The sequence below is a fragment of the Penicillium cosmopolitanum genome (assembly GCF_028827165.1).
Source record: "Penicillium cosmopolitanum strain IBT 29677 chromosome Unknown utg000003l:1.0-3747932.0:1.0-3751027.0, whole genome shotgun sequence".
Taxonomy (NCBI): Eukaryota; Fungi; Ascomycota; class Eurotiomycetes; order Eurotiales; family Aspergillaceae; genus Penicillium; species Penicillium cosmopolitanum.
The window spans coordinates 2,398,923-2,419,642 of record NW_026622673.1 but is presented as its reverse complement, the minus strand read 5'-3'; the positions used below and the strand labels follow the sequence as shown (position 1 = coordinate 2,419,642).

At 47.8% G+C, this 20,720-nt stretch overlaps 10 protein-coding genes across 10 annotated transcripts; 4 read left to right on the top strand and 6 right to left on the bottom strand.

The window, feature by feature from the left end:
* Window positions 1-311: 311 nt before the first annotated feature.
* N7509_000950 (uncharacterized protein) lies at window positions 312-1,862 on the top strand (the record flags this gene model as incomplete). Its single annotated transcript, XM_056625587.1, has 1 exon — window positions 312-1,862. One exon carries the CDS (start codon window positions 312-314, stop codon window positions 1,860-1,862), a length of 1,551 nt encoding a protein of 516 aa, XP_056494169.1.
* A 1,644-nt stretch (window positions 1,863-3,506) lies between these two features.
* On the bottom strand, window positions 3,507-4,276 carry N7509_000949 (uncharacterized protein; the record flags this gene model as incomplete). Its single annotated transcript, XM_056625586.1, has 2 exons — window positions 3,507-4,127; window positions 4,187-4,276. The coding sequence occupies 2 exons, from the start codon at window positions 4,274-4,276 to the stop codon at window positions 3,507-3,509; spliced, it is 711 nt and encodes a 236-aa protein (XP_056494168.1).
* A 754-nt stretch (window positions 4,277-5,030) lies between these two features.
* Window positions 5,031-6,355, bottom strand: N7509_000948 (Gfo/Idh/MocA family protein; the record flags this gene model as incomplete). The annotated part of the gene is made up of 6 exons (XM_056625585.1): window positions 5,031-5,105; window positions 5,168-5,622; window positions 5,672-5,949; window positions 5,998-6,176; window positions 6,228-6,253; window positions 6,310-6,355. The coding sequence occupies 6 exons, from the start codon at window positions 6,353-6,355 to the stop codon at window positions 5,031-5,033; spliced, it is 1,059 nt and encodes a 352-aa protein (XP_056494167.1).
* Window positions 6,356-6,727: 372 nt separating this feature from the next.
* On the top strand, window positions 6,728-7,900 carry N7509_000947 (Gfo/Idh/MocA family protein; the record flags this gene model as incomplete). The annotated part of the gene is made up of 1 exon (XM_056625584.1): window positions 6,728-7,900. One exon carries the CDS (start codon window positions 6,728-6,730, stop codon window positions 7,898-7,900), a length of 1,173 nt encoding a protein of 390 aa, XP_056494166.1.
* A 710-nt stretch (window positions 7,901-8,610) lies between these two features.
* Window positions 8,611-10,750, bottom strand: N7509_000946 (fungal specific transcription factor domain-containing protein; the record flags this gene model as incomplete). The annotated part of the gene is made up of 6 exons (XM_056625583.1): window positions 8,611-8,719; window positions 8,845-8,977; window positions 9,028-9,868; window positions 9,932-10,036; window positions 10,284-10,423; window positions 10,474-10,750. The coding sequence occupies 6 exons, from the start codon at window positions 10,748-10,750 to the stop codon at window positions 8,611-8,613; spliced, it is 1,605 nt and encodes a 534-aa protein (XP_056494165.1).
* A 947-nt stretch (window positions 10,751-11,697) lies between these two features.
* On the bottom strand, window positions 11,698-12,611 carry N7509_000945 (nuclear transport factor 2 family protein; the record flags this gene model as incomplete). The annotated part of the gene is made up of 3 exons (XM_056625582.1): window positions 11,698-12,330; window positions 12,386-12,453; window positions 12,527-12,611. The coding sequence occupies 3 exons, from the start codon at window positions 12,609-12,611 to the stop codon at window positions 11,698-11,700; spliced, it is 786 nt and encodes a 261-aa protein (XP_056494164.1).
* Window positions 12,612-13,232: 621 nt separating this feature from the next.
* Window positions 13,233-14,887, top strand: N7509_000944 (uncharacterized protein; the record flags this gene model as incomplete). Its single annotated transcript, XM_056625581.1, has 4 exons — window positions 13,233-13,286; window positions 13,337-13,406; window positions 13,488-13,921; window positions 13,988-14,887. The coding sequence occupies 4 exons, from the start codon at window positions 13,233-13,235 to the stop codon at window positions 14,885-14,887; spliced, it is 1,458 nt and encodes a 485-aa protein (XP_056494163.1).
* A 237-nt stretch (window positions 14,888-15,124) lies between these two features.
* Window positions 15,125-15,859, bottom strand: N7509_000943 (uncharacterized protein; the record flags this gene model as incomplete). The annotated part of the gene is made up of 1 exon (XM_056625580.1): window positions 15,125-15,859. The coding sequence occupies one exon, from the start codon at window positions 15,857-15,859 to the stop codon at window positions 15,125-15,127; it is 735 nt and encodes a 244-aa protein (XP_056494162.1).
* A 97-nt stretch (window positions 15,860-15,956) lies between these two features.
* N7509_000942 (uncharacterized protein) lies at window positions 15,957-16,767 on the bottom strand (the record flags this gene model as incomplete). Its single annotated transcript, XM_056625579.1, has 2 exons — window positions 15,957-16,523; window positions 16,591-16,767. 2 exons carry the CDS (start codon window positions 16,765-16,767, stop codon window positions 15,957-15,959), a joined length of 744 nt encoding a protein of 247 aa, XP_056494161.1.
* A 1,755-nt stretch (window positions 16,768-18,522) lies between these two features.
* Window positions 18,523-20,383, top strand: N7509_000941 (cytochrome P450; the record flags this gene model as incomplete). Its single annotated transcript, XM_056625578.1, has 6 exons — window positions 18,523-18,727; window positions 18,797-18,870; window positions 18,934-19,197; window positions 19,265-19,888; window positions 19,959-20,093; window positions 20,183-20,383. 6 exons carry the CDS (start codon window positions 18,523-18,525, stop codon window positions 20,381-20,383), a joined length of 1,503 nt encoding a protein of 500 aa, XP_056494160.1.
* Window positions 20,384-20,720: the final 337 nt, after the last annotated feature.

Here is a 20,720-nt window from a genome sequence, read left to right as displayed (position 1 = left end):
AGGAGCGGGAATATCCGTTTAAGGTAAAACCCGACAACTTTTAAGAACACTTTGTCGGATTAACCGTTTTCAAGACTCTCATCGACGCCGCAGTGCGACGGAATTTCCCCCTCTGGTTATCAAATGACGCGCTTTTCCTTTTCAGATCTTCCCCAGATCTCCCCCCCAGATTCAATTCCCCGATATAACCCCATAATCTCCAAACCCCAGCTCCCACTCGCAGCCTTTAAGAGTGCAGCCTTTCCTGATTTATGATCTCTTTCACTAGCACCCGCCCCATCTTATTTGATTCCAATTGAATCGCATTATCGATGTTTGAATCTTTTAAGTTTGATTGGAGCCGCCACGGTTGGGCGATCTTTTACTGTGCCGTATCAGCAGTCGGCGCTCTTTGCTATGGCTATGACAATACCTACTACAATGGCGTCCTTGCCATGCAGCAATTTAAAGACGACTACGGAACGCATCGTGATGCAAGCGGCAACCTAGAGCTTCCTTCTTCTTTTCAGGCCGTGACGGCATCGGCAATCTATATTGGAGATCTTGTCGGTGCAATCCTCGCTGCCCCCATCAATGATCGCTGGGGTCGGAAGGCCACATTTTGGTTTGCTTCATTTTGCATCTTGATTGGCGGTATCTGTCAAGTGGCGGATACAATCCACAGCGAGGCGATCATCACAGTTGGGCGCATTCTGATTGGGGTTGGAGTTGGTCAATTCACCGTCACCTCTTTGTTGTATATTGGTGAAGTAGCACCCTCGAGTGTTCGTGGACCAGCCCTGATGTCCTTCCAATTTCTTCAATCTTGCTCTCAGTTGATTGCATCATGTATCAACGAGGGCACCGAAAGTCTTCATAACAACTCCCTGTCCTACAGAATTCCCATGGGTGGTCTTGTTGTTCTACCTCTCTTCATGTTTGCTTTGTTGCCGTTCATTCCAGAAAGCCCCGTCTGGTATATTTTCAAGAATCGCCTATCGGACGCGGAGCAGAGCCTACGAAAAATCAACCGCAAAGAACCTGATTACGACCCAGCCACGGATATAAATCAGGCCCTCAGTGCTAAAAGCATTGAAGAGCAGCATGCCGAGTTTTCGTCGTGGAAGTCTTTGGTTACAGACCCGGTTGAGAGAAGAAAGGTCATTTTCTCGGCAGGCGCGATGTTCAGCCAGCAAGTCTGTGGTATTCTGTTTTTTTACGTTTATGGTGTGGTTTTCGTGCAAGCAATTGGTGTTGGGGACCCTTTCATTGTGCAGATTGTGATAAATGTGGTTCAGATCATCGCGGTTGGCGCTTCAGTTATCACCGCAAATAAGGTTCGCCGTCGGATCAACCTTATGGTGACCAACTGCATGATGCTCGTGGCCTTCATTGTTATTGGCTGCATTGGAACGAAACCTTTGACAACTGCGACACAATATGTCATTGTTGTGTTTTCATTCATTGTTGTCATTGGTTTCAACTTTGGATTGGGTCCATTGGCGTATACGGCTGCGCGAGAGATGGCGGTCGGCGTCAACCAGAACAAGATCATGTCGACAAGTATTGTTGTGTTCTATTTCACCACATGGGTTATCTCATTCACAGCGCCATATCTGTACTATGATGCTGGTCTTGGGCCGATGGTTGGATTCTTCTATGCAGGAACCACATGTCTGTCCTTACTCTGGACTTGGTTTTGCTGTGGAGAAACCGCCGGTCGTTCTAGTTTGGAGATATCTCTTTTCTTTGCGGAAAAGATCCCAGTGAGATCATGGCGAACCCATGTCTTTCCCGAAGATTCCGTAAACGAACTCAAGATGGCCCAACGTGATAAAACGGAGAGCGACGGGAATGTTGAGCACAAGGAATATCAAGTTTGATAGATGATGAGAGATGTATAGATGCTCAAGCAGTGGCTAGCTTTTGAGCGGCAAGCAAAGCTGAACGTGAGCTGTTTGCTCTCCAATTTGAACACTTCCACCCACACTTTCAAACGGCCGAGTAATCAATTATCCATGCCTGTAGATTACCTATTCTTCATTTCGAGTAGTATATAGAGTCAAAACATCCGTTAGAAATCAAAACAATCAATTATCAAGAGTCATCGACCGGAATGGTTTGATTCATATTCGACTTTTGCGTATGGCATCTCAGATATCCATCCAATCTGGCTGTATAAGGGGCATAGTTGGGTTTAGATTGGTGGAGAAAAGAGTATCAACCCTGCTGAGGTCGATACTACCATCCAGCCCGCTGAAAATCTCATTGATAACCGAGGGTGTTAAATCGTCAAAAAGCCCGAGATCCTCGTCATTTGCCCCATGTAAGTCGTCTAGATGATTTGACGACATAGTCGAAGAGACAAAAGGATTCGGATTCGACTGGCAATCTGGAGAATGGGGCACTGTTTGGGCGAAGGGACTGGATTGTGTGTCCCGAGTCGGCTGGGAATTTTCTTCTGGGTGCTTTGAGGTGTGACCTCTAGATTTGCTAGCTTCTTTGAGGGTGTTTTGAGCTAGTCGGGCCATCATGCGAGCAGAAACAAAAATATCACTTAGTCCATCCAAAAGACACCGTCCCTGCTGGAATTGGCGATACGCCCGCTTTCGCGTATGTGAGAGTTTACTGTTCCTGAGAGTCTGATACTCAACAGAAGTTGCCAGTGAAATGGCATAAGGCAAAGCAACCCAGAAGGTGATTGAAAATTTGAGATCACCTGAAGCAATTAACAAGATACTAGCGGCGGCGGATGACTGAGCATCCGAGCTTGGGAGTCGGTTGGGTCCATCTGCCACAGTTTGAGGCCGACACCCCAAAATCCGAATGGCTAGGTAAAATATTTCCAATGATGCTATCGGAACTTCACGTTAGCATGTGCAAGCTTCGAGGGGGAGTTGAAATATGCATAATGGAAGTCAAAGAAAGGCTAAGGGACATACCGATCAGCGGAGTGTCAAGTTCAGTTGCGGCTGCCTCACAAACAAGGCTTTCAAAGTCAGGTATAGTTTGCCTCGGAATATCAATGCTGGGGCTCGGTCGGGGCCGGTAATGTGATATTACTTCATCTAGGAGCCTGCATATGTGAAGAAAGAGCCTGAAAGCCGGAAAGTATTCGGGAACAAAACGAAGGAGTTGTTCACCAATATCTTACTCATGAATTAGGATCGGACGACCGTTCGTTGCTGCATTAAGCCTGTCAAGAGCCCATATACACCAGAACAAACGATGTGACTTCTCTAGGCTTTCATTCTCGTCCGGATACGAGACATGGAGTCCAAGGGTCTGGGCGATCTCCACAGCCTGTGCGCAGTAGTAAGAAGAGATTTCACTAAAACTGGGCCCGCTGACAAAAAGGGCTAACAGGGCTGTTATCTGGAGTAGCACCACTTTATCGCGAATAATGCCAGCGTGCAAAATCGACCTCAAGGTTCCCGCGATATGAGAGCGAAACTCCGTTTGGTTTATGACCCCTTCGATGTGAGCAAGCCTGAGATGGGAGCTCATAGAAGGGTCAAGAGATGCTATCAGACAAATGCATTGCTTGAGTGCTGAAGCTTCAACATCTTCAAGAACATCAAAGTTTTCATCGTGGATGATGGGAAATATGGGATCAAACTTAGAGTAATAAAGGTTGAACATGAGGTTAAACTCGTGTTCAGGGGGAGAACAGACATTCCTTCCGTTTGAATATGAGGGAAGATTGTCTGAATGTGGAAGGGATTGGGTAATGGAAAAAAGACAGGACTGTGCTGCTCGTCGATATTGGCTATCGCATCCTGCTGTTGCTCCGATGCAGATTGGCGAGCAACAAGCCACACGCCAACTTTGGTACGTTGGCCATCGTTCTCCGAAATTTGATTTCCAGTTGCAAAAAAAGATGCCTCCGGGCTAAGATTGCCAACGAATCGAGCAGCACTGCTGTCTAACAGTCGCTCATTGAGTCGAAACGAGTCAGGAAGTCGAGTTTCTGTAATTATTGGGGTTCTTTGGGATACAGAGTAATTGTCGCCGGTATTTGTCACTTGGTTACCACCACCAGCTTCGACAAGGGTAGAGAGCACCCTAGAGTCGGGTGTAGTGACCGATGGCGGTTTGTCACCCTGATTATCAGCCTGGGGGTGTCCTCGATTATGGAGGCATCGTCTCTGTGGCAAAAGGGTCAGCGAGTCGATCGAGGCTATATTGTATAACCAGCTATACTCACGTGGCGCTTCTTGCAGGAGTCGCATGTCTTGTAAGAAAGTTTGCGTCTCGATCCAACGCCACCAACACTGTCGGGAACAAATTTGTACATAGTTGCAACGCTCAGGTGTAAATCCCCATCAGCGGGCGGAGTGAAGGCGATTTTGTGGGGTTGGCACGTGATCCATAGTCCGAACAGAACGCAATGATTCACGAATATAATAGTCCGATATACTCTGACAATCTAAAGTATTTCCAATCCCTTATAATCTGAGGGCTGGTAAGTGTTTGGTGACAGAAGCTCAGAATCATGAAAGTGGCGGATGCATGCGAATGACTCAAATATCTAGGAGGGCGTGGAAACAGCGGGAGGGCGATCGTGGTGCCTGAGGCCGCGGATGCCTCCGACACCCAAGTGAAACCAATATAGGGGATACATTCCCTAGAAACGCCGATATTCGCTGGTTCTTACCCTGAAATTGATAATAAACTCAATTTACTATGCAAAAATTGGGAAACGAAACTCAATTGCTTGCCAGTGATAAATTACACATATCGATTGAGAAAACGCATAATAGATGAGAGAATATTTCCTGCTTACAGAGTTTCTGCATGAAGCTCTCTTGGGGAACCTTGGAAAAGTAAGGTTTTTTATTCTTTTTCTCTCTTTCTACTAGAATGTGCACTATCTCCACATTTAAGTCGTTGGTATCTGTCAAATGTTTTTGAGGCCCGCGGAGAAACTAAAAATCTTGCTAACGAGGCTATTTTGCACGTCTCTGCCTTCCTTCAAGTCACGAAAATGGAATTGGAATATTGATTGAGGAAAGGTGTGTCATAAGCTAGCGCCCATAGGATTTTCCATCCTATTTGGGAACATCCTGGTGGCTGCATACAAGAGGCATTCCACCACGGCTTCCGCTCTTAAGCATCAACTCAATCTGCAAGTATAACTAGGCATTAGTACTGATAATTTGCGAAGGCTAGATAGATAATTTCTTACCAGCTCGAGATCAGCCAAAGCCGTCTCGGGCTCCTGATCTGAACGTGCTTTTCCCTCCAAGAGACTCTGTCCCCAAGCTCGAATCTCAGGTGGCACCCCTGTCCTCTCATTTGAGATGGTTACAACTTCAGTTTGACCACTGCGGGAGATCGTCACCTTTTCGTTCTCAATTTTAATCCATCCATTAGAACATGATATGGTCCATTCATCTGCCCGCAGTGAGGTGCCCCGAGAAATCTGGAAGACACCGGTCGTGCCCGATCTAGTCTTCAAAATCGCATCAGCCGTATCAACGGGGGGAAGATAAGGTTGAATCTGATTTGTGAAAGCTGAAATCGAGGCGACTTGATTATCAGGTTCTTCGCCCAACAGCAATCTGAGTCCTGCCACATAATGCACACCACCATCAAGAAGGTAGCCGCCTTGATGCGTAGGCTTACGTCGCCATTCAGTGACTAGGTAAATTATTAGAAATGCATCTCCAGCTACTACCCATCAACTCACGATTGAATTTCCAGTTTTCTGGAACAATATCATGCTGACGACCTTGGAACCCAGTGATCTTGCCCAGGCTTTTAATCTGTCCAGCCGCATATTGATAGCTCTTCAGGAATCGCCAATTCTCTGCAACAGTCCAGGTCGGGCCCTTGATCTCAGTGCGATACCATTGGATGAGATTCTTCGCTTCTTCGAGGTTTTCAGCAACTGGCTTCTCGGAAAGAACATGTTTACCGGCCAAAAGAGCGGCTTTGATGAATCGAGACTGGTGTCCAATGGGTAAGCTGCGGATAATTAGTAAGCCCAAGAGATTAGGCATTGACTCAACTCACGACATAACCACTGCCTGAATGTCGGAACGCTTCAGAAGGTCATCAAATCCATTCTCAGTGTCATCGGAATAAAGATCCACATGGCAAGAAAGAGTCCCGGCAATCGAAGAAGCGGATGCAATCGAACGCGAGAATACAGCCTTGAGTGACAGCAAATTTGCAGCAGCTTCAATAGCAGGCTAGCACGAATTAGGTAAATAAGATCTTTCTTCTCAGATAGACTAACTCACGGCGTGTTCTTCTCTCGCCCAGATTCCTATATTGTGGTGAGTCAGCATGTCTCTAAAAAAGCGAAACACCGTCAAGAATTACCTCCTCCGAGAAGCGCGACCCCAACTGGAGATTCAGATCCGGCCATAGCGATGACAAGTTTACTTGATCACGTCTGATACACTCAGGGAAAGGTGTTGCGGGTGAATTCTGGCCTCGTATTTAGCAGTCCTGGTGCGGAGAAGTGAAGCCTAACCTGAAACAGAATGTCCGCTTCACCAGCACCCCGCAGTCTCCACAATTTGGCGGAGTGGAAGTTCCGCAAATGGAAAAGCCACGAGCATCGGGTATTCCTCATCGGGATACTACCAAGCTGAACCATGGAGATTCAATTTCAGGCAATTTAAGATACGGTTTAAACCCCGGATTAGCGAGTATATTATGTATTACGAACATAAAATATCAAATATCCTTATCAATTTTTCTGACAACCTGAAGGATAACCCTGGAACTATTTACCATGTCGCAACGAATAATTCAAGTTGGTGTTATTGGCGGCGGAGATGTGGCCCAAATTGTTCACCTTCCCACGTTTGCATTCCTGTCAAAATTCTTTAAAGTGAAAATTATCTGTGACATCTCTTTGAAGACCGCGACTCATTGTGCCAATCGCTTTGGTATTCCACGCCCGACAACGGATCCAACTGAAGTATTCAACGACGGTGAGATCGATGCGGTCGTGGTCCTTACTTCGGATGAGTTCCATGCACCTTACGCCATTGCGGCGCTTCAAGCAGGAAAGCACGTACTTGTTGAGAAGCCTATTACTTTGAGCTTGGAAGCTGCGAAGGATATCATCGATGCGGAGTCCTCTGCGCCAAATGGTGCCCGTGTTTTTGTTGGCTACATGCGACGCTATGCGCCCAGTCTGGATGCTTTCAAACGCGAAGTCGCGTCCATTGATTGCATCAAGTATGCTAGGGTGCGTGACATTATCGGCCCAAATGCCTATTTTATTGGGCAGTCGGGAGCCGAGCCCCAGAAATTTTTCGACGATATTCCCGCCGAGGCAGGAGAGGATAGGAAGGAAAGGCTGCAAGTGCTGCTAGGTCAGGCCTGGGGAGTTCCATCCGCAGAGCTTAGCCCAGAACAGATGGATTATTGTTGTCTCCTTGCCAATCTCGGAAGCCATGGCCTCAGCCTGATGAGAGAGGTACTGGGTGGGCTTCCCGCAGAAGTCCTCGCATCGACGGATAACGCTCGGTGGTATACAACAATGTTCGAATACCGAAACAAATCCAATAATGAGAGATTTACATGTCTTTATGAGACGGGAATCGACTCTGTACCAAGATTTGATTCCCAGGTCGCCATTTTTGGAGAGACTAAGTGCGTCTCGATCAATTACGATACCCCCTTTATCAAAGGCCTGGGGATCACTGTTGAGATTGATGAGTTGAACGAGCACGGGGAAAAATGTCACCGATCACTCCAAACATCATACGAAGATGCATATTCGGCTGAGCTGAGAGAATGGTACGACTGCATTGTCAATGGAAAAGCAATCAAAACCAGCGGCTCTGATGCGGTTGAAGATTTGCACCTCTTCAAGATGATGATGGAGAAATACCCCTCACATAAAAGAGCAAAAGGTAGCAGCGGGTCGGATGGGTTTCTTCCATCTGGTCCGTGAGAGAATCGAGTACCGGCAAGAATTAGGTTTGGCCCAACCTTGAAGAGACCGGGCGTTCTGAATCAATATTTATGATCAATACGTCATAAAAGGGCTCGTGAGGAAAGGAGCATTCTCGTTGATGTTGGATATACTAGTCAATTAATTGTGTGTGCTGCGTCTCTGTACATGAGTTCAGTTTACCCATGAACCTGAACGATGGTTAACTCTGTTGCTTCCCTGGCATCTATGTGTGGCAGTCTCGATTATATAATACTTTTATTGGCGTGGTGGTGTGGGACAAGCTAAATGGTCATTGGACTCTTCACTTCATTTGTTTAATGATATGTAGTACTTAAAGGACCCACAATCCCGGCCAAAATATTCTAGATCTTTCATCAATAGCCACTTTTCCCCCTCGAGAGCTTAAGAGTACACCTGGGCATTGAGTAAGGTGTCCATGGGGGAGGCCTAGTATATTTTTGGCGGATTACCCCAGAACCCGCCAGGAAGTCAACTATCCTTTTCAAATTGCAGGATGTTTGGTGGTATAGATGAGACGGCACATAACCTTGAGCAACGGACCGAACGCCAGCCTGATCCATAACCACAGCGAGAAGGCTGGTAATCGCCCCGAAGATAGTGCTGAACCTGGCGATACTACCTAGGTACAGGTTCAAGTTTCATTTCCCCTGTTTCTCAAATATACTTCTCTGCCGCTTGTCGAACACTCAGAATTCAAGCATCTGCTGCATGAGTAAATCGTCGTTCTCGCCAACCATATATCCGAAATCAGCAGAGGCAATGTCGCCCTCTGTAAGGTCACCAAGGTTAAACATTCTACCGGTATAATTAGCAAAGAAACTTCAGAATTCTCAACTCAGGTGCCGATGGACACAAGCCACCGTAATATTTGAAAAAGTAAAGGCATCATCGAGAGAATCGTTTGAGGGAGGATTACATACGCTTCATAAAGTCCGTTATCTGGCTCCATCTCAACGCCTGAGACGTCTTGATTCTGCGGTGCGCTGGAGCTGTCTGAGGGCCCACTCAGAACACCCCATTCCCGGAGTTCGTTCAATGTTTCAGGAACATTCGCTGGCAGTAACCCGATGAGCTCATAGACTTGAGCACCTGTAGGCACTCACTGGCTTGGTGAAGGAAACTTTGGGAGCCTCGGAGTGCGAATGCAACTAGCAAGATCTGAATGAGATCAAGGACAAAATAAAAGTCGGATATCAATAGGCTGGAGAGTGTATGCTCATCCATCATCTTCTGCAGTATGGTCAATGAATGTCCGGCAGCGCCAATACATATGTCACTAAATTCCTCGAAGGATCGGGAGTTCGAGTTCTGTTGTAGCTGCTCTCGACGCAAAAGGCTACAGAGCAGGAATGGCCGGCTAGAGAGTATGACCAGGTTCCAGTATCGCAGATGCAGAAAGCACAGAGGTCTCCTATGTAACGGAGGAGCGGGGGCGTCGTATTGCAGATACGACGGGACACCAGCATGCCATTCCCGCAGCAAGTCTAGCATAGTGGTGAATGCATATAAAGTCAACCTCTTTCCACCTTCAAGAGGTCCAATGTACAGGTTGTGACGCATAGCCTTGGTAAGTTGTGTGAGCGATGAAGCGAGCTCAAGGTATCCAGCAGGGGTTGGGGGCCCGGGTTGAGTATCTGAGTTCAGTTTAGCTTTAAGATACGCTTCGACACGGTCAATAGCTGTAAATACCTCTTCCAAAGGCAGTGCTGGTTTGCATGACACATTTTCGAGACTTCCAATCATCGAAGGCTTCCCAACTCTGTGTGCAACGTCCTGATCAAATATGTCCAAGGACCACCATAACCTACGTGCATGCTGCTTCTCGACCGGACTGGGAGTGAAATATTTATCGAGATGTAGACCAAGGGAGAATGCTATTCGGACAGCAATCCCAGCATAGAGGTAGGCCGAGTTCAAAAAAGCATGAGTTTGCGAAGCAAGAGCCTGAAATTGTCATCAGGGCCTCCGTCGTACCAGAAATCGTCAACGAGGACTTCAAGTACTTACAAGTAGAATCAATCCCCTTAGACTGTCAAGGCTCGCTTCATCGCATACGTCAGAGAGTAAAGCTTTCGCCATGTCCAGGTAGTCTTCTCCGCTGACCCCCCCCGGCTACCCGTTCATCAGGGGAGTCGTTCAGTTCGCCAATAGCAAAAATACAATATAATGAACACATCCAAGAGAAGGCGCAGGGAGTTTCATGGTCAGCATATGTTGCTTCTAGACGCGTGTAGAATTGTTCGGACGAATATAGCCAGTATATGCAGTGACATTCTTCAAAGTACCTTGACACATATCGCATACAAACAATTTTTGGTGGAAGTTGTATATTTTGTCCAAAGGCACTATTGCGACGAACTTGAGGCGTGGGCTTTGGAAGAGTGACCTTTCGCAAAGGGGAAATGATAACGCGCTCGCCGCCTCGGATGGGTCCATCAGGACTCTTCATGTCTCGGACTGCACTGTTGAAACTAACACCAGCGTCTGCTCCGATGTAGCCTGGAGGTCATTAGTGCTTGCTTCGTGGCTTCCCAATCCAAGACTCTTACGATACTCGCCGCGTGCGTCAGCCAACATGCAGCCGTACTCTTCGTGGAGTTGAACAATTTCTTGCACCGCGGAATCGTCTTCGGTTTGAGGAGGCATTTCGCTAATAAGCGTGCTTTTATGAACAGTTCCGGGAGCCATCTTGGCATGGGTGTCTTGAAATTTAACCGGGTTCGGGTGGGCGAGGAGCTGGCCGCTGGCGCACTCTGATGCAATGGTCCGCAGCGTCGGAACATCAAGTTCGGTATCAGGGTAATAATAGCTTAGAATCTTCTGCATATGACGATACTCCTCGTTGGAAACGAAATAGAACGGTTTTGGTCGCCGGCTCTCTGTGCTAATCTGGCATATGGCGCCGATATTATTGCAGTATTCGCATGGTCCGGGTACTAAGACACTTGTCAATTTGAGGGAAGCAGAGCGAGAGAATTTCCGTTGAGAGAAGAATACCTGGATTTCTGCACTGATGCACGCATTGACTGTCAGCAGGAAAACGGGACTTGGGATAACACGGCCGAGCTACCTTTGTTTTCCTGCTCTTGCATCGATCACAGCTCATGGCCGTACGCCCCCTGCGTACTGGCTTGCTAGAAGCATCTGTCATGGTATCTAGTAAGTATATCGGTAAGTGGTTGATCTCGAGGTTACACAATGTTATACGGACAAAAGATCCTAGAAAGGAGAGGAAGCCGGGGTCAAGCCCTTTATACCCGGAGGCTTCGCTGCTCGCCTCGAATGACACAGGTCTAGTAGTTTACGGGTTAGTACGCTGGGGTTCCCCACATTCGAGCGATGGTACATTGAGGGGTTCCCCGGAGGCGACAGACCCAACAAATCATATCCGTCCCTGTTTGACTGGGCGACATGGTGGGGCCTGCAGCATCAATGTTAAACGCCTTAGCTCACCTATTGACAGATGTGATGGATGATCAGCACCATGAAGTATGGTGCTTGCATGGGAATAAGTAGGAAGCTAAGAGATAGCGCGGCCAGGAAGGCGATGTGACTGCCTTGTGGTGCCTCAGGCTCCACATCTCCACACCTAATTATCGCTACGTTCTTGATGCCATCTGTTTGGCACATGAAGAAAAATCAGACTTGAATGGGAGGAGGAGTTTGAATGGTGGCTCTAGCCCTGTTCAAGTTTGTATGTGCAACGTGGGCATCGCAACGCAGCGGCCGAAGCTCGAAATCCAGCAACCCTCTTCGGCAGACTGGCCTGCTAGCTACATGTCCCAATCCGTGATTTTCCTCGCTGGCAATGCCTCCGCCTCGTCGCCACGCCATTTCGGCGCCTTGAGGCTTGACTCCGTGACCTCCTCACCCGTCACCGGGTGCGCATAGTGGAATGGCACCACTCTCGTGTCTGGCCAGAGCCGCTCATCTTCTAAAATCTCATCAGGGCCCCATTCAAGTGCTGGGTAGGTTTCCTTGTACAATGGTACAAAGTTGTTGCAGTGCTGCCAGCCCTTCGAAAATGCGCCGTGCCAGAAGGGCCAGTACCTCAGGCGGAAAATTTTCCACACGCCATCCTCCCTAATGTATTCATTCTCGTAAACACCGCCCTCCCACCATTGGCGATGCCCTCCTGGGTAGTCTTGGGACATTGACTCGTGAGTTCCCGCACTCATCAGGGTGCGAAAGCGGGCTTTGGCTCGATTGGAACCCGGCTGGAAGTCCACAATATCCTGGGCCATGAGGTGATCCAGGAGCCATCCCTCGATCGGGCCATTGCGGCCTGCAACAAAGTGCTTGGCGAAGCGGCCGACGTAAAGCCGTTCAATGGATTGCTTGCCATTGAAACGGCCATTGAGAAACTGGACGTAGGCTTCAGGGTGGTTGGAGAACAATTCGGCGACCTAAATCGAGATGGCTTTAGCAAAGCGAATATGAAGAAGCAGGGTGCCGACTCACCTCTTGATACAAGCATTTGTCTAAGTAGTATCCATACTTGTGATGAAGCTTCTTGATTTCGGATTCATCTGTCTTTGAATTAGAAAAGAAATGGCGGGAACGCGGCGGAGGGGGACAAAGGGTGTGGGATTTGGCACTTACGCGTGAGCTTGTCGACGCTCGATCGAAGGTCCTCGACTGTTCGCAGCAGCTGAGCGATTTCCGGGGTAGAGTCCTGGCCATTCATTCTTTCGGATTGGTATATTCTGCTGATACCGAGATCCACAGGTTTGCAAATTGGCAACGGGATCTGTAAATGTTCCTCAGCTTAGCGGGACGAGTTTCTTGAACCGCTTTATACCACCAACCAACTCGGAGGAGCCGACTACACAAGCCAATGATTGAAACTAGCATCGCCGTCGGAAAATGCGGAGCTATTCAAAGTCAGCTAAATTGAAATTAGTTCTTCCATCCTTGAGCGTGACGCATCCAGTCTCAGGGGATCAATGCGGCCCCATCGGAGCCATAGTCCCGAGGTGGCTCCAAGCTAATCTAAGTTGCTTCCGAATGGCCCCTCTCTTCGAGCAACGGCAGGAAAAGCTCGGAATCCAAGTGTATGGAGAGGACGGAAACATTTATGCGTGACGCAAGCTCAAGGCCATGAAATGTGGTGTGTGCAGGCGTATGACGAGGAGAGAGGGGGGGTGCATGGCAAGAACGGATAGGCGATCTGTATGCCTGAGGCATCATAATCAATAGTACAAAATCAACTTTGGACGCGACATGAGAATGGAAAGAGTGACATCTCTTAGAGGAAGAACATTTACACCAAATTTCAGAAACACACGAGCCCAAACGTCCTATGAAAATGTCGTTCGAACCCCCAGCCTCGATTGAGACCCGTCTCTTTATCAATGGAGAAGTATGTCTTACCCATACAACATTGTGAATAATGGCTAAAGTTGAGAACAGTTCAGGGAATCTTCAGATAAGCAGACATTCACGCTCAAGTCTCCAGCTACGCTCAAGCCAGTTGCCGAAGGTAAGCCAAATAGGAACCTTCACTCCAGATGGGCTTCGAGATCCCACCCTTCGACGTAAAAAGCTGATCTATCTGTTGCAGTATATGAGGCTACCGAGCAGGACACGGATGCAGCCGTTGCCGCAGCCAAAGCAGCCTTTCCGGCTTGGGCTGCTCTTTCGCCAGAAGCACGTGGCGGCTATCTGAAGAAGCTGTCTGTCCTGATTCTGGAGGCCCACTCCGAACTAGCCTACCTCGAGGCCATATCGATGGGCAGGCCAGTTTCTGGGTACTTTGATGCTTTCGCATCTTCCGCTACATTTGGCCATTATGCCGAGTCTGGATACCAGGCCCTGGGAACCTCCAGCCTAAACACCCCAGGCCATGTCAACTTGACACTACGTCAGCCATACGGAGTGGTTGCTGCCATCATTCCTTGGAATGTCCCAATCCTTTTTCTCGCCAACAAATCCGCTCCAGCCTTGATGGCGGGAAATACTGTCGTAATCAAAAGCAGCGAAAAGGCTCCATTAACTGTAAGGTCCGGTTTCTGAGATGGACTACTCAGTCTGGAAAAGTGATCCACAGCTAATGATCCATAGTCAGCCAAGATCGCAAGTTTGGTCGAAAAGGCCGGCTTCCCTCCTGGCGTGGTGAATATTATTTCGGGACATGGGCAGATTTCGGGAGCTTTGCTTTCTTCTCACATGGATGTCCGTCTTCTCACATTTACCGGCTCCGGAAGGACTGGGCGGGCAATTCAAATTGCTGCGGCCAAGTCTAATCTCAAAAATGTCATCCTCGAGCTTGGAGGCAAGACACCAGCCGTAATTTTCGAGGATGCAGACATTGAGAAGGCCGCTGCCCAGACCCAGCACAGCATCCAATGGAACAGCGGCCAGGTCTGTATGGCCAATTCAAGAATATATGTCCAGGAATCGATAGCGCCGCAATTTATCGAGACCTTCAGGAAGAAGTTCCAAGGAGTGAAGGCAGGAGATCCTACTGTTCAAGAGACGAACCACGGTCCTCAAGCAGACGAGATTCAATATAACAATGTCAAAGCCTACATCGAAGCCGGTAAAGAATCCGGCACACTCATTCTCGGCGCTGACCCGGTGAGTTCCGTGAAGGGATACTTTGTCAACCCTACCATATTCACCGAAACTCCCGAGGACGCAAAGATCATGAAGGAGGAGATATTTGGTCCAGTGGTGAATATCAACACCTTCAAGACAGAAGATGAAGTTATCAAAAAGGCAAACAACACCGACTTTGGACTCTACGCCTCTGTATACACTAAGAACGTTGACCGGGCTTTGCGCATGGCGAAAGCTCTGGAAGCGGGGACAGTGGGAGTGAACTGCACCAGTCCAGCAGGAGCGCGAGACATGCCATTCGGTGGGTACAAGGCTAGTGGCATTGGCCGTGAAGGTTGGACAATTGGTATTGAAAATTACCTCGAGACGAAGAGCGTTCTGATGAAGTTTGAAGAGGCATGATTTTGTGAATTAGATATCTTGAAGGATGCACAAGCTAAGAATTCCGCGTGACATTCCTCGAATAAATAATTATGTAGAGTGCTTGACCGATCATTATTCGTTATATGCAGCCTTACTCCAGAATCCAATTTTCCGGGCAGACCATCAGAGCAGCGAGATTCTCAATAACATAAAGCACCGTGAGAGAAATGTAATGCAAAGTCTGACATATCTGATCCATTTGCCCGGTAATTTTAATCATTTTTCGGTCGCATGCTCAAGTTCAAAAACATCACTTTCCTTTCCCAATTCTGCCCCGATCATTTCATCCCTATTGGCAAAGCCAATGGCCGAAATAGGCCTTGAACTCTTGAACGCCGAAATCTTGCTTGAAAAAATCTCATCAATCTGTCCCATACTTCTACCACGGGTCTCGGGTACAAATAGGAAAACCCAGATGGCAAGCATGAAATTACTGCCAGCCCAGATGTAGCAGTACTTCGGGCCCCAACCCAGAGAATCCGGATTGACAAAGTAAGGCGTACAGTACGTACACAGCCATGCGAAAATGAAGTTACAACCTTGCGCTAAGCCAACCGTCTGCGAGCGCAATCGCTGCGCCGGGATTTCTGTTTGTATGGCCCACAGCACAGGGCCCTGGGCAAACCCGTAGACCCAAGTGAAAAGAATGCTGAGGCCGACGAGGGCCTTTCCTGCATAGGGAGAACCAACGGGCGACACGGTGTAAACAATTCCCATGGCTAGCATGGAAGCTCCGCTCACAAATGAGCCAATGGTCAACATGGGACGAAAGTTTACCCAGCGCATGGCCGGAAAGGCTGCCAGGTTGCCAGTTAGTGCGATAGCAAGGCTGATCATCACCCACTTGAAGGGCTCTCCAATATCAGCCTGAACAAAGAAGTAGACCGAAAAGCTGGACATGAATATGATCCCCGTAGCTGTTTGTGCGATGGCCGTACCAATTGTGATCATCGTCCGTCGAAGATCGGAGCCCCGGAAGGCGTCCCTGAAATGTACGCTCTGGTGCAGCTCACGCTCGGCAGTCCATTCAGCATGAATTTCCGTAACTTCATTCCGAAGTCGGGATCTCATCCTCAATGCCACGTATTTGTCGGATGGAGGCCGAAGCCAGATCTTCACGGCCGATTGAAATGTAGTATCTGGGGGTGTCGCGAAGGAATATCAGGGCAGCCGATAGCATCGCCGGAATAGCGTACATGACGGCCAAAGGTACTTGATACGACAGCCGATTGGAATAGGTCTCGGTATAGTTATCGACAAGGATACCCACGAGGGCACCGAAAGACGTTTGGAACGTTACCAGGCCGATGAGTGCGCCACGAATGGATGCTGGAGCTATCTCGCCCATATATGTCACAGAGTAAGTGAGATAAAAACCATTGGATACACCCAAAAGCAAGCGGCCTATGTATAGGCCTGTGAAGCTTGTGGTGCCAATCTGAACGGAGACAGCTATCAAGCTAAATGCCGAGGCAATCCACAGGCCGAGACGACGACTGATGCCCGAGCCCAGTGTGAAGATGAAGATGGAAGTCAGCAACCCGCCAACCTGCATCAAGCTCTGGATGAGGGTATGCGGAGTGGTCTGGATGTTGTATCCAATCAATTCGGTTGGCTTTTTACCAAGTCTGAGGTTAGCTGCGTTTTTTGAACCTTGCAACGATCGAGTTGCTGCATCTCACATCCTCATAACCAAAGATTTTCAGAAATCCAACCATGCTTTGGAAGCCTGAAACTGCAGAAGAGTCGAAGCCATACTGGAACTGCGCGAAGGCTATGCCAAAAGAGATGGCAAAGATTCGCTTCTCTCTCCAGACATTGCAGAAAATTCTTTTGAAAGAAGATGTGAATTCGGTCATATTTGGCGATTGTAAAGGTGGTTGAATATAGTTAAGGAGAGATGGCAAAGTTTTAATTGGCGTGGCCATTAGATCCCTGTTTTATATAGGTGCCTGCGTACTTCCACATTACAGAGCTATGCTAATAATACGCTAAAAAATCTAAATGGCGGGGAAGAGAGAAATTCTCCGCAGTGTTGAGGCCTCGATTCCGAAAACTTAACTGAACAAACTAAAAGAATCAGTATCATGGGGAAGGGAACAAACTTGCGGGGTGGGGGAAAGGTTCTCCATGTTTTAGTTAAAAGCTGGGGCTTTACGCACGGCAACGTAGTTACTCCAACAAAAACGCTATGCCTATTTAGTAGAAGCCAGGAGGAGATACATTTCCAATTTCCCGAGAACTAAGATAATTCCCAGTTGCGCGACTCGCGCTCAATCAAAATGTTATCATAGCATTTCAATTAATTACACCACCCTATTCAAATGAGCTGGTTTGGATATTTACATGGCTGTAAGTAAAAGTATTAATGGGAACTTCCGAAGCCTTGAATCTTAGACCCGTTTTTATAGAGTGAACCTTTTTGGCGAAGTTCTTGGGGAAGTTATGCTGGCGATGGGGATCAGCAGGCAATGTACCCTTTCTTGGCAGCTCTAAAAGAGGTATAACGTGCTGTGAGAGTAACCATGTTGTCGTGCGAATAGTCTAAGCCTAGTTGAAGACCGCAGTGATAAGGTTCGTTCTTTGCCAAGCGTCGTCTGCAACTGACAAGTTGCCACTCGGGTTCATCGCGCCGATACATGGCAAGGACTATAGACGATCGGACCCGTGTTCGCGAACCTTGGTTACCGATTTCGGTAGTTGGGCTTAGAGAACACTTGCCATGATCTGACTCGGCGTGAATGTGACCAGAACCCATATCGGCAGTTAAGGAACGGACTGTGCAGCCTATTTGCCAGTAATTGAGGCATTGGTGCCTCAGGCTTCCAGATCGCCTACCGTTGTTGCTATTGCTACGCGCACGCCCTCTCTCTCTAGATATTCGCATGCGTGCATACATTTCATGGTTCTGAGCTCCCATTACCCCCGTCACCAGTTGCAAATATCCAACTGGATACTCGAACTCTGAGCTTTGCTGCTATTCACGATCCAAACCTACGCTTCTCAGAATGCGCTCTGAAAACATCAAACCATTTCGGCCTCCAGACCTCATCACTTGTGCTATTGCAATCCCTCCCCTTGCCAAAAGTATCACTGGGGCTTGAAAAAGTATACTGGCTCCTTTGGCCGCATACAGAAACTGTTTGACTTGTACGCAAATACTTGAGGTGGTCCATTGAGCGCTATCGTCCGCCTTAATGTCCGTTTTCCCATGATCTCATCCGAAACACCTTGGTGCTCTATGGCTATTAGCTTTCAAAATGATGTCAGTCTATCGTGACGAACAAATCACGAGCTCTCAACGCATCTTCGCTTACCCCACATCTAAGATGCGGTATCCTCGCTTGTGGCTAGCGAGAGTCAGATTTGAAACTGCCAATTCAATTCCCCGCAATACACGAAATATTAGGGGCAAAATGAGGCCCGAGGAATTCGGAATGATAGATCCGCTCGAGGCCCCAATGCCTTTTGAGCGTGTGGAATTGATTCCAAGTTGACATAGCCACAGCTCCCCTAAAGAGACTGTTCCTCCTCACATTTACCCACACCTCACCCACCCAAGCGACTCTTTAATTGAACCATTACTCTTTTAATTTTGTATCTCATAATCTACAATGATCGAGATTCATTCCATGCCATTACTGCCTATCCTTTGCGGACTGACGGGTATCTGTTTGGTGGCGTTGTATAAGATAATATCACACCCATTGTTCTGCATACCAGGACCATTTTTAGCTAGGTTTACGAGGCTATGGCTTTTTTGGGAGGCACTCATCAGTCGATTTCCCTTCACAAATGTTAAGCTTCATGAAAAGTACGGTAAGTAATGTTCAGCCCTCGATATCCGACGCTGCTGACACCCCAAGGAAGGCCCTATAGTACGCATAGCTCCTAACGAATACAGCATTGATGACCCCGCATCAGCAAAGATCATATATGGCAGCGGCAAAGGCTTCATAAAGGTATGATTACTCTCCTGCCCCCAAGTAAACCGATGGACCGCGTTGAACTTACACATTGCTTAGTCGCCATGGTACGAAGCAAGTGGTAGTCCTCTGAGCCTAGTCCCTGGTCTCTTCTTCGAGCGAGATCCCACGCTTCACGCCGGGATTCGACGAAAAGTTGCGTCGGGATATACCATGACGAGTTTGGTGCAAATGGAGACATTTGTTGACGATTGTTCCGTCATTCTTCACCAGAGATTTTCAGAGTTCGCGGACTCGGGTACCACGATAGACCTGTGTCGCTGGATGCAATGTTATGCGTTCGACGTGATCGGAAATATCACTGTATGTCATATTACACAGTACTGATATTGGAACTATATTTGCTTATATTTGCTTATATCTTGTATAGGTAGGAGAGAGATTCGGCTTTCTGGAACAAGGCGAAGACGTGCAGTCAGTCATGGCTTCCATCGATGAATTTACGAAGTATGCAGTGCGGGTTGGGATATACGCACAATGGCACAAAATAATATTTCCTCTCTACATGCGATTCAAAAAGTTGCCGGGACTGATCAACGTCCGTATGTTCGCACATTCAAAATTGGAAAATCGATACGCGAAGCTTTTGTCGGGCGATCCCAAGGCCGATGAATCAGGGCCTGCCGACTTCATCACTAAACTCATTCGTGTTCAAGCTGCGGATCCCAGCAAGATTAACAAAGATGAGATAGCTTCAGCTTGCACGACCAACATCGGCGCAGGCTCTGATACAACTTCGATATCTCTGTCAGCTGTCTTTTTCTTCCTATATACATATCCAGATACCCTTGGTCGCTTGAGGAACGAGATAAACGAAAGAATTGATCAAGGTCTGCTATCTGATCCCGTCAAATACGGAGAATCTACTCGGATGCCATATCTCCAGGCAGTCATCAAGGAAGCTCTTCGCCTACATCCAGCAACAGGCTTGATACTTGGTCGTGTGGTGCCCAAAGGTGGCCAGAATTTAGCAGGACAGTACTTTCCGGAAGGGGTAAGTATCAAATGTTATTGTCTCTCTGCTTTCTCATGCTGGAGTGCTAATATCTTGCTCGCATAAATAGACCATTGTAGGAATCAACAGTTGGGTGGCACACCACAACACGGACATCTTCGGGTCCGATGTTGATGTCTTCCGACCAGAACGTTGGCTGGAGGAGTCAGAGATTGTCAGAAAGCGGGAAAGTTATTTTATGACGGTAAGCGAAAGCGAGGGCTCTGTGCTGTTTTAGAGTGACCCCCTTCAAGCGCAAGACGTGATCGAATGTCGCTAATGCGCACTTCACAGTTCGGAATGGGCTCACGGATGTGTATTGGTAAGAACATCAGTCTGATGGAGATGTCCAAAGCTATCCCACAGATTCTGCGAAACTTTGACCTGGTTCCAGAAAATGGAACGCCGTCGTGGGAACTTGACAATGTCTGGTTTGTGAAGCCGCGACATTTCCGTTGTCGCATTCAAAAATATAATAGAAACCAAACGGTTTGATCAAGTGTGCTATAAAAACGCATTATGTTCACTGTGGTAGATTGAATAGCCGTGCAGGGTTAACTACAATCTGTTCCTTTCATTCCTTCGCGGGGCCTTAGTGTTCGTGACCAAGTTTAAGCTACGTATTTCAATAGAATTCAGATATCAATGGCTCACATGCTCGATGGACGTGGTGGCGAACGTGCACTCCTACTTCAAGTTTTACTTTTGGTTCAAATTCGTATATTTTTTGAGTATTGTCCTGATTTACTCCGCGGCTGCATTGTGCTCTGCAACTCTGTGCTAAAGATTCGCCAGCCTGATGGCTACAAAGTTGGCGTGATGACATCATGAT